This window comes from Mytilus galloprovincialis, chromosome 1 (genome assembly GCF_965363235.1).
Source record: "Mytilus galloprovincialis chromosome 1, xbMytGall1.hap1.1, whole genome shotgun sequence".
In the NCBI taxonomy this organism is placed as follows: Eukaryota; Metazoa; Mollusca; class Bivalvia; order Mytilida; family Mytilidae; genus Mytilus; species Mytilus galloprovincialis.
The window spans coordinates 45,944,634-45,956,653 of NC_134838.1; the positions used below are offsets into that span (position 1 = coordinate 45,944,634).

Here is a 12,020-nt window from a genome sequence, read left to right on the forward strand (position 1 = left end):
GCCCTGATTTTCTTCGTAGTTTCAAGGCTGATGCAAACCAATCGTGTATTTTTCAACAGATATACGTAGATATACGTTTATATCCAATCGAACTAGAGATAAAGGATACTACAGATACAGTTAAGTCGGCTTCATATCTTGACTTACATCTAGAAATTGACAATGAGGGTCGGTTGAAAACAAAACTTTACGACAAAAGAGATGATTTCAGCTTTCCAATTGTGAACTTTCCATTTCTAAGTAGCAACATTCCAGCAGCACCTGCATACGGGGTATATATCTCCCAATTGATACGATATTCCCGTGCTTGCATTTCCTATCATGATTTTCTTGATAGAGGTTTGCTGCTCACAAGGAAGCTATTAAACCAAGAGTTCCAAATGGTGAAGTTGAAATCATCCCTTCGTAAATTTTACGGACGCCATCACGAGTTGGTTGACCGTTATGGAATAACCGTTTCACAAATGATATCGGATATGTTCCTTACGTCGTAACTACAATCCCCTTCCCTTTCATGAATATGACCTACCGAATTAGACTATTTACCGGATTTGTAATCACTTAAGCAACACGACGGGTGCCACATGTGGAGCAGGATCTGCTTACCCTTCCGGAGCACCTGAGATCACCCCTAGTTTTTGGTGGGGTTCGTGTTGTTTATTCTTTAGTTTTCTATGTTGTGTCGTGTGTACTATTGTTTTTCTGTTTGTCTTTTTTATTTTTAGCCATGACGTTGTCAGTTTGTTATAGATTTATGAGTTTGACTGTCCCTTTGGTATCTTTCGTCCCTCTTTTATACAATATCTGTAATAAAAAGATGTCAAGAAATATCACAACAGTGCTATATTAGCATAATATTGTCTTTCTTATCAAGTTAAGCAGAAATATATGTTCATAACATAATAGTTGGAAAGGTTTAAAAGGAATATAATCCAAAACAATAATAATCTGACACCTTTAAAAACAAACAAATGATTTTCTCTTAACAAAAGAAAATTGGTTATGAATGAAAACTTTGAACGCTCTGATTGATAGTTTTGTTGAAAGTGTGTGTAAGTGTGATTATAAAACGTAGCAGATAATTAGAAAGATCTGAAAAACACAATGGTAATTAGATTAAGTATCTACATTTGTTATTTTTGGTTTGAGATTTTAAAACGAGTTTGCTTTATTTTGATGAATGAAAAAAGAAAATACTTAAGCGAGGATTATCATAGGTTCATTCTGTATACTACCTTGCATATTTTTTTTAAACTCTAAAATATGGGTAATGAGTTTTAATAAAATTGTTTAAAATATTAATGTAGACATTTTGTTTAAGCGAACAGAAATGAAGCCAAAAAATGAACTCAAAATGTGATGAAAACGGTTTGACATTTCAGTGTCTGAGGATAAAGAAGATTTAATGAAGGATTTTTGTGTCTTTTGATATAAGTCATGTTGCGGACTGTGATAGTGTTTTTCCTTCTTATATCAGGTAATATTCGTTATTATTTTGGGTGCAATTAAGCATAAAAAGTAAATAAAATATGTGTTTACAACCAAACTGTTGAAACTTTTAACGCTTCATAAATTATGTACGACTGAGCCTATTTTTCTGCATTTACGATAATTAACCATAACCAGCCCAAACATTTAAAACTAAGGGAGGTGCTAATACGTAGATATAAGTTATGAGTTATTTATAAAAAAAAAAGGAAACAATCAAAAAAAAAGTTTCATGCTCAATGTTCCGAAAGGTAAAAATTTGCATGTTTACATTTCCTTAATAATTAAATAATAACTAAGAAAAATTGATAGAAGTTATTTAATATCTTGTATTAATTCAATTTGAAGCCCTTTATTTTAGAAAAGAACTTCGGCTGGCATCCGGATAGATTATTTTGAATTTTTTTTCTTAACATAGTGGAAACCTGACATAATAATAATTCTTGCTTTAAGTGTTCATCGTGATATGAAATTATCATCATAATTTTATTATTTACAACACAACAATTTTTCCGGTATCAGTTTATCATGTAGGAATGGGAGACCCAACGTTGCTAAGTAAGTGCTTAAGAAAAGACCTAAACAGACCATCTAAACATACTACTTTGCATAAGGGAGTCTTTACCGGTACCATGCCAGGAATATACCAGCTGTTTTCTTAACGTTCCCTTTGTTGATACAGTCGACCGTTTGATTTTGTCAGATTCAATAAACCTTTCCCTTTTGGAATTTAACTCGAAGTTCAATATTTGTGTAAATATTATTTGGGAAAGCTGTGTAATCAATTCCCTGAAAGTTAACACTCAAATGTATCATATCCCTCAAAGTATTCTTACTTCATTGCCGATAAATTTGTACAAATAATTTCCTGATAAAATTAGCCCTCCAGTGTTCCCATATTTTCGAATACTTGTTAAGGAAGTTCGCTTGTCATGTTTTTTTTTTATTTTTCTCAGGTTTTATTCATTTGAATGCATTAAAAACAATTGCCCATTGACACCCGTTTTTCTTTTTATAAATCTTTTACATGTATAATGATAAGTCATCTGTAAAAGTCTAATATAGCCATGGCTCTGTGTTGAAGGCCGTACATTGAACTATAATGGTTTACTTTTATAAATTGGTATTTGGATGGAGAGTTGTCTCATTGGCACTCACAGCACATCTTCCTATATTTATTTATCAGATTTTAATTAAATTAATAGATTTTGAGAACTTAAACTTGTCAATGATAAAGCTATGAAAAGTCAAGAGAGAATATTTTCCCTCCAAAATTTCAATAGCTTATATCTGGAAAACAAGCACATTGACCTATATATTTTGTTTTGCTCTTTTGATTCCTTTATTAATCCCCAATCAATATAAACTAGTGTTTTGAGAAGTTTTAAATTATTTGAAACTGAGAAGCGAACTCCCTTAATAGTGACATCATGTTTTTTTTACCAACAAAACATTACACTTTCTTGTTAAAAAGTTTTTGTTCCCGTTTTTGATGAGAATGAATGTGTCATAAGCATTATTTTGTATTTTTAGTATATGGACAAAACGATCAGCAGTGTTTTATTCCAGAGAACAGGACGTGTCAAACACCAGGATATAATGTGAAAGGTAAAGAAATACTCATTTACAAAATTGTTCTTCTTTATTTCTTTCATAATAATGTTTTATCGTTTTTTGTAGTGACATTTTGACATAAAGGAAAACATCGAAAACTATTATCGAGGACAATTATTTATTCTTAGAAATGCGGGTATAGTACTATTAAATTACATTTATAAACTAAAATATTCAAAACGATCTAAAAAAAATCAATAAGATATTCCTATGCAATGCAACTCAACAGGAAAATCAACTTTCTTGTAAAAGGAGCCAATAATCATGGATATCATACCTTTTTTGTTGCTGACGGCATGTTGATGATTTGAACTTGTATATTGAAATAGAAAATATATATACATCAACTACAACCCCGTCCTGTATTTCCCGAATGTGACCTACCGAATTAGACCAAAATATTGGTTAGTTCTAACATGACCAACTTTACGGAGTAGGATCAGCTTACCATTCCAGAGCACTTGAGATCACTCCAAGTTTTTGGAGGGATATGTGTATATTGTCCCATTCTGACATTTTCATTTGAATAACTAAGGTGAATAATTTCATTTATTTTTATTCTACAGGATGTTTATGTAGCTGTTTCAAAAATATAACTGTCAATACAGATTATTTACAAATAAATTTCTGTAACTGTGTTGCCGTACTACATACATGTTCGTTTTACAAATTATGGTTTGACATAATATTCATGGACCAAAACGGGAAGGTTATTGCTTTAAAAGAGGAAACATATGTCAATCACAACAGGAAAGAAAAATCGCAAGTAAGTATTAGAAGTATGATTTTACTGGAAATAAAGGCAACATTAGTTTACCGCTAATCAAAAGTCATAAATCGATTTAGAGAAAACAAAGCCTGGTTACAAACTAAAATCGTAGAATGCATCATCTATAAGAGGGGAAATAACGGAACAAAAAGTCCGTAAAACTCCCAAATTTCCATGAGTCCATCTATTTATGGGTGAAGCAGGATTTTTGAGATTCATTGTCAGTAAAGTTATATGCAATGACCGTATCAAAGATATTCCATGTCAAGACAAATTCCAGCCTGATGATACCGTATTTGACGATACGACTAAACATTAGTGGCATCAATCCAGTGGTTATAAAAACTCATTAAAATGTCAAGCTTATAATCTAAAAACGTCAGATGTGTTTCATGTTGAAGTATGACTCACCAGTGGCACTCAAGTCAAAACAGTAGAAAATTTCAGTAGTGAAGTTAAACAATATTTTACACTAAAATTTCCCAACAAATTGTTCGAACATTAGGAGTTGTTGTTTGAATTTCAATGAGACAATTATCTCACAGAGTTCAAAGGACGTGGAGATATTTGAGTTAGTCCACCTTATGTCTGACCGAAGAGAAACCTTAGTGTTTTAAATAATAATAACGTTACTGTAAGTTAAATGGAAATGGCGGTTTCCGATCATAATTTTGTTCAGACATAGCATACCATTTTAGAATAGTAATTTTATAGTCCAGCTGTATACATCATATTGTTATACGAAAGTTTAATCTGATTGCACAATAATGGCATACGGAGACTTGTTTTAACGTGTTGATTTATAGGTTCTAGTTTAGAGGAAGACATACCTGGACACACAATTTTGATTCCGAGTCTTTGCTACTAGTCTAAAATATAAATTTTCAAGTCTTTTGTTCAAAGCGGCCGATCGAAGCGAGTATGTTACCTAATATATAAATACATAATTGTATACAAGGCAACGCCTAATGAAAATACACTATATACACATTATGAGTGTCACATTATAGTGCATAAAAAATCACACAACATCATATAACTATACTAATATAATTTTTTTTTGTAGACTTTTCCTATGTATAAGTTAAGTAAACCGCTGAAAAAAAGACATCCTTCCCACGACCGGATCAATTATATTAAATTACAGTTGATGAAAAATTACACTGTTTTGGTAGGTATTTGACATTTTATATAGGTTCATTACTGTATAGTCTCAATACGGAACAATTTTATGACAGACAATGGCCTCCTATGGATCTTATATGGTTATACAAGGCGAATACTTTAATTTATATAATATCTATATCATCTAATAATTCGTCCTTCAATTTTAGATATCCGTTAGTTGATATTTACTCTCTCTGCATTATAGCCTGCACTATATCCTAGACCACTCGACCAACAAGCCTGTATAATCTATAGATCCATTTAGTAAATAAATGCATGTTCTTGTCGGCTTTATCTTATCTGAAAATTTAACACAGCACATGCTGTTTTGTTGCTTAACATGGTAAACCTTACAAATCGGCTGTATCACCAGCGTTCACATACCACGTTATGCCGCATTAACGGCGTTTTTAAAATCTAATTGACACGTTACGCTTACGGTTGTTCACACTATTGTACTTTACAACAGGAATGGGATCCTTACACCATAAAGCTTCAACATTAACAAAAGGGTCCGGGGGGAGGGAGAAGGGGGGGGGGGCGGGGCGGTTCAAAAGAGACGAGAGAGACAGTCAAACTCATAGATTGAAAACAAATTGAAACCGCAATGGTTAAAAAGGAAAAGGACAAACAGACAAATAATAGTACACATGACACAACATAGGAAACTAAAGACTAAGCAACACGAACTCCACCAAAACGTGTGGTGATCTCAGATGCTCCGGAAAGGTAAGCAGATCCTGCTCCACATGTGGCAACCGTCGTGTTGCTCATGTTAGAGATGTTAAGATCAACATAAGAAAATTGGTCGACTAGTGTCAATCAATATGTTCGTTGTAATTGATGATTAAATATATACCAAGTCTGAAAGGGATAGGTTCAGTAAGACCGGTTTTTGGCCCAAAAATATAGGAGTTTTACAAAATTGTGAAAATGTAATATTTCAGCTATTTACTGGAAAGAAGAATGCTTCTGCTACGTAAATATGGGCTGTTTTTGACAATACAATGCACATACATCGAGTACTAGCATCATTAAGTCATGCTAAATTACTGAAATCTTCACAATTTTAGCATTTTAGTTAAATTCTAGACGGTTTGCATGTATATACATATACACATTCGTCGATCTGCAATCTGTCGATAGCTGTGTCTTGGCCTTGCACAAGGTCATGGTTTTCACTGACTGTTCTAGACGTCTTTACACTTTATCCATTGGATGTTGGATTTGTACTGATTGATAATTTAGCCTTAAATAAATGCATATTTCTTTGTTAGTTGTATTTCTATTTGTATCCATATGATGAGTTGAGCCTTTTGCAACTGATCTTTATTTCGTTCTTATGTTGTACTGTTACACCACTGTCCCAGGTAAGGGGAGGGTTGGGATCCCGCTAACATGTTTAACCCCTCCACACTCTATGTATGTGCCTGTACCAAGGTAAAATACTGTTTCATTTTATCTCTTGTGGAGAGTTTTCTCATTTGCAATCAAATCACATCTTCCTTTTTATAATAGAGTTAGTGTTTATGCTGTCAAGTATTTGTCCATCCCTCAGCGGGTTCGAACTCACACCTTTGATACACTACAGCACCAATCGCTAAGCCTTATGTCCAGCGCTCAAGACCACTCGACCACATCAACTCTATAAAAAAATAACTTCAATAGTCGTATTGTTAACTTGTCACGTAAAGCAAATCAAGAGATAAACATAATACATGTGTTTTTTTAAGCTTGTGTAATTGTTATATTATTATTCATACACAATGTATTTTTAATTGTGTTATCAATCTAACTCGACAATTGTATATACCATATAGGATAATAATTCAATTCATATATGTATATGAAACAAAATATGTCTGACAAAACACGAAAAAATTCACAAGATAAGCCAAAAAATGAAACAGACATTAGTTTGGTGCGTGCATAAACTATGGGTGATAAGGTTAAGTAAAACAAAATATGACTATAAATTTAATATAGAATATAAGATGTTATATTGAACACCATCAAACTTATGATATCGACATTTTAGATCAAACCACACTGTACAGCTTGTGACAATTCCTGCAGTAACATCAGACATTGTAAGTTATTTCATAATATTAGAACATGTCATTGATAATATAAATATTGCTGTTAGGTTTTCGAAAGTTAATTCATGAAAATATATAAGTAGCAAGAATGTGTCCACAGTACACGGATGTCCCACTCGCACTATCATTTTCTATGTTCAGTGGACCGTGAAATTTGGATCAAAAATCTAATTTGGCATTCAAATAAGAATGATCATATTATAAGAAACATGTGTACTATGTTTCAAATTGATTGGACTTCAATTTCAACACAAACTACCTTTACCAAAAACTTTAACAAAAAAATTTAGCCTGAAACTCGCACTATCATTTTCTATGTTCAGTAGACTGTGCAATTGGGAAGAAAAATCAAATAAGACAGCTCATATCAAAGGGAATATGTGTACTAAGTTTCGAGTTGTTTGGACTTCAACTTCACCAAAACTACCTTGACCAAAAACTTTAACCTGAAGTGGGACAGAAGTACGGACGGACAAACTGTAGGAAAAACGAACGAACAGATCAACAGACCAGAAAACACAATGTCCCTCTACTATCGTAGGAGGGGCATACACACAAATATTTTAACATTTAAATTTCAATCAGAGTCCATAAAAAGTCCAATGCAATAATATTTGTATGTTTTTTTAGATATAAAAGGTGTAAGAAATTTCATGACATCAACTGTACTGCCAGAAAATCCAAATAAAGGCGCCACTTGGAAGGTTTTGGTTATTGTAGCAGGAGTCTTTGTACTATCCATTATTCTATCAGTATTCATTTTTACAAAGAGAAGAAGACATTTCATTAAGAATGTAGATAGTTCGTCAAGATTGATTGAACAAAATAGAAATGACCGGAACGTGTTCGGAAAATTATATATCGTACCTTTATCCGATGCTGATCCGAAACATGTTGAAAATTTAGAGCAATGGTTTCATACTAAAACTACTTGCCGTCTTGTTCAACCCGAACATCTAATGATGAAGTGTAATAATGGCAGACTGAATATGGAAAGAGATTTCTCAAATGACACTGTTATCCTCGTCGTTCTTACTAACAATATACTGATAAGCTTCTTGAGACAGTGTTATGATAATAGTGGAGATACATGGAATGATTCCCATTTTTGTTTTCTACAAAATATTCTTGAATCCATTGAATCATTTCCTTTAATGTATTTTGTGACGTTCGACAGTGAAATGAAACGTAATGTCCTTAATTTTGACTTTAACAATAAACTTAATGATCTCATGCAAAGACTTATTGTAATGTCCAATTGCCCGGTAGAACAAAGATTACAATTAGACCGTGTTCTGAATTTTGTATATATTTCAAACCAAGCCACTATTGTTTAACAGTGATGGACAGTTTATATTTTATATTTGCTTTATAGTTGACAAAATTTTATTTTTGCTCATTGTATATTTTATTTCTACCAGAAATAACTTACTTGAATGTTATTTTTATATTATATTTGTGTCAGTGTCTTTTGGTTCTCGATTGTCTAATGAAATGCATGTATCTTAAAAAAAAGTACCTTACCGTTGTATATCAAAATCATTCATAGTTATTTCGTTTTTATTAAGTTCCAAATGACTTCAAAATAAGAATGTTTTTTCGTTAACAAAAATTTTCCATAAAATGACAACATGGAAAAATTATAATATTACAATTAAGTTTTTTTTGCCGTTTTTATACTATGATAGTTTCAATTTGTATGTCTGTAAGTAACACTTTCGGCAAAATTCGCTTCTTATACTATTTTTATCTTTAACTACATTTTCATCTGGAGAGTTTGTCCATATCATACCGATAAAAGTACATTTAGGTGCATTCAGTAAACAGTTATCAAAGGTACCAGGCTTATAATTTGATACACGAGACGCACGCGCGATTCGTCTACATAAGACTTACCAGTGATGCTCATATCAAAGTAGTTAGAACCGATAGCTGATTAATTAGTTAGTATGTACTGTTTATACCTCTAGTTTCGTTGTCTGTTAAATTTATTTAACAGTGATCTGTTTAAGTTTAGAACTGTACGATGTTCTTTTATATTGATTAAGAGGCAAAAATCTAAAATCTAGATAATACCGCAATACTTGGGTATAAGAATCTCGAAAAATTCTAGTTTTTATCCACAGTTAATTTATTATTATAAACACTAGAACACACCCGCGAAATCGCGGGCATATACAGCTTGTGAACTGTTGTAGGATGATTTTTGGTAAACGAATTATTCTTCTCCTTTGCTACAATGCATCTTTTGGTGAAAATCTAATTAAATTTAAAATTTGCACCGCTTCAAACATGAAACAAATGTAACTACTTATATAAAGTCCAGTCTTATAACATATGATTCTAAGACAATCCATTTTCTTTTGAGAGCCTTATTAACATGCCAATGGTAGGATATGAATCTTGTATAAATGATTAAGACCGACTAAGGCTAATTTGAGGGGTGGTCGGAGGGGTCCTGATCCCGAAATCTCGGGCTTAAAAACATGAAACCCGAGATGCAGAATTTAAAGAAATTCATATCCCGGAATCCCGTAAGGATCAATCCCAAAATCCTGAGCTTTAAAACAATCGATCCCGAAGTCCCGGAAAAGGTCCTGCCTCCCGCTAATCTCTACCCTACTTTCATTTTTGCCAAATCACTACTTTCACTTTCAACAATAAATTTGTATGCCCCATTTATGGGCATTATGTTTTCTAGTCTGTGCATCCGTGCGTTCGTTCGTTCGTTCGTTCGTTCGTTCATCCATCCGTCTGTCCCGCTTGGTGAGGTGAAAGTTTTTGGTCGATGTAGTTTTTGATGAAAAAGTTTAAGTCCAATCAACTCGAAACTCAGTAAATATAGTGCCGATGTGGCATCCGTGTACTACGGACATATTCTTATTTCCACATGTTTTACTTATTTCAATTATATGCCACTGGCAGGGTTTCCCCTGGGTCAATTATTTTTTTCGCCACCTCTTTCGCCAAAACAATATATTTTTCGCCACTTTACTATTCTTGTCGCCAAGTAACATAAATATATTTTAGTTTAAAATTTACCTTTTTTCTACCCCCCCCTCCCTTAAATAAGATGATTTTGCCCCATAGTGTCTATGATTATTCTCTCAAACTTATTGTAGAGTCTTCATTTTAATGAATAAACACTAATTATAAACGTTTACATTTAAACAACAGATTTTTTTTAACTTAAAAGGGAAAAATATTCATTGTATTTTAAACAACTTTTCTAAATGAGGGTGCCACTATACTTTTTATAATAAAGAAGATATAAGTCCTGGAATATAACAAAATCAATGGACATGTTTTTATCATATAATACCAGTACAGTTCGTAGAGAAAGTTTCTTTAAAAGATAATTACTGATGTGCCCTTTTGTACTAAGAAGTGGTTTTTACAACAAAACAAAAATCACTCAAACGACTTTAAAGTAGTCTCCCGAATCAATTACCTATATTTAAGTCAAAGGATAATTAAAGTTTTAAATCGGAGATTTTTCTTGCTTTCGAACATCTTTCTTTTCTAAACTTTCTTTAAAAGGAAAGGAGACGTCAAAATTAAAGTTTGCTTCAAACACGTGCGTCGCAAAGTGGTAACTAAATTCTGTATGTGACATTTAGCAGAAGCCATTTAACCATATCATTTTGTCAAACAATTCAATCAACACCTTTATTAATAATTAGTCCTTTGTTGTCGATAGTTATAAAATGCAATCAGCTGATTATTGATTTTCTGTCCAAATCTTAATGAGGTCAAGGTGAATTCCGAGTATTGTCTGATCGGGTAAAGTCCGAGAAACTTGAAAAAAAGTAAATAAACAAGATGGAGACAAATATATCGTTATATATATTTCTTTCGCCAAATTCTTTCGCAAATGACGAATTTTTATCGCCACAATTATTATTTTTTCGCAAATTGCGAAAATGTCGACCGCCAGCGGAAACCCTGGCCACTGGTATGACCCCTTTTAAATAGTAAACATTTCAAAGAAAACAGTAGACAGAATACAGAGAGTTTATATATTAAAGTAGTATAATGTAGATAATAGTTATCAAAGTACAAGGATTATAATTTTATACGCCAGACGCGCGTTTCGTCTACATAAGACTCATCAGTGACGCTCAGATCAAAATAGTTAAAAAGCCAAACAAATACAAAGTTGAAGAGCATTGAGGACCCAAATTCCAAAAAGTTGTGCCAAATACGGCTAAGGTAATCTACTCCTGGGGTAAGAAAATCCTTAGTTTTTAAAAAAACTCAAAGTTTTGTAAACAGAAAATTTATAAAAATGACCATATAATTGATATTCATGTCAACACCGAAGTGCTGACTACTGGGCTGGTGATACCCTCGGGAACGAAACGTCCACCAGCAGTGGCATCGACCCAGTGGTGTAAAAAGTTATCAAAAGTACAAGGATTATAATTTTATACGCCAGACGCGCGTTTCGTCTACATAAGACTCATCAGTGACGCTCAGATCAAAATAGTTAAAAAGCCAAACAAATACAAAGTTGAAGAGCATTGAGGACCCAAAATTCCAAAAAGTTGTGCCAAATGCGGCTAAGGTAATCTACTCCTGGGGTAAGAAAATCCTTAGTTTTTCGAAAAATTCAAAGTTTTGTAAACAGAAATTTATAAAAATGACCATATAATTGATATTCATGTCAACACCGAAGTGCTGACTACTGGGCTGGTGATACCCTCGGGAACGAAACGTCCACCAGCAGTGGCATCGACCCAGTGGTGTAAAAAGTTATCAAAAGTACAAGGATTATAATTTTATACGCCAGACGCGCGTTTCGTCTACATAAGACTCATCAGTGACGCTCAGATCAAAATAGTTAAAAAGCCAAACAAACACAAAGTTGAAGAGCAATGAGG

At 33.0% G+C, this 12,020-nt stretch overlaps 1 protein-coding gene across 2 annotated transcripts; it reads left to right on the forward strand.

Moving 5' to 3' along the window:
* The first annotated feature begins 1,074 nt into the window (after positions 1-1,074).
* Positions 1,075-8,606, forward strand: LOC143075863 (uncharacterized). 2 transcript variants are annotated; one of them, XM_076251459.1, is made up of 7 exons: positions 1,075-1,107; positions 1,322-1,477; positions 3,022-3,096; positions 3,669-3,868; positions 4,938-5,042; positions 7,077-7,128; positions 7,768-8,606. In XM_076251459.1, the coding sequence occupies exons 2-7, from the start codon at positions 1,438-1,440 to the stop codon at positions 8,472-8,474; spliced, it is 1,179 nt and encodes a 392-aa protein (XP_076107574.1). In that variant the 5' UTR covers positions 1,075-1,107; positions 1,322-1,437; the 3' UTR covers positions 8,475-8,606. The 2 variants fall into 2 exon arrangements, with proteins under 2 accessions (XP_076107574.1, XP_076107567.1); XM_076251452.1 differs by lacking the exon at positions 1,075-1,107 and having other exon boundaries at positions 1,250-1,477.
* Positions 8,607-12,020: the final 3,414 nt, after the last annotated feature.

Bases quoted from the DNA above. Each gene is read 5' to 3' on its own strand.
- LOC143075863 (XM_076251459.1), top strand. From the start codon at position 1,438: ATGTTGCGGACTGTGATAGTGTTTTTCCTTCTTATATCAG. The intron at 3,869-4,937 runs GTAAGTATTAGA...TTTTTTTTGTAG, and splicing joins ACAGGAAAGAAAAATCGCAA to ACTTTTCCTATGTATAAGTT. The intron at 7,129-7,767 runs GTAAGTTATTTC...ATGTTTTTTTAG, and splicing joins CTGCAGTAACATCAGACATT to ATATAAAAGGTGTAAGAAAT.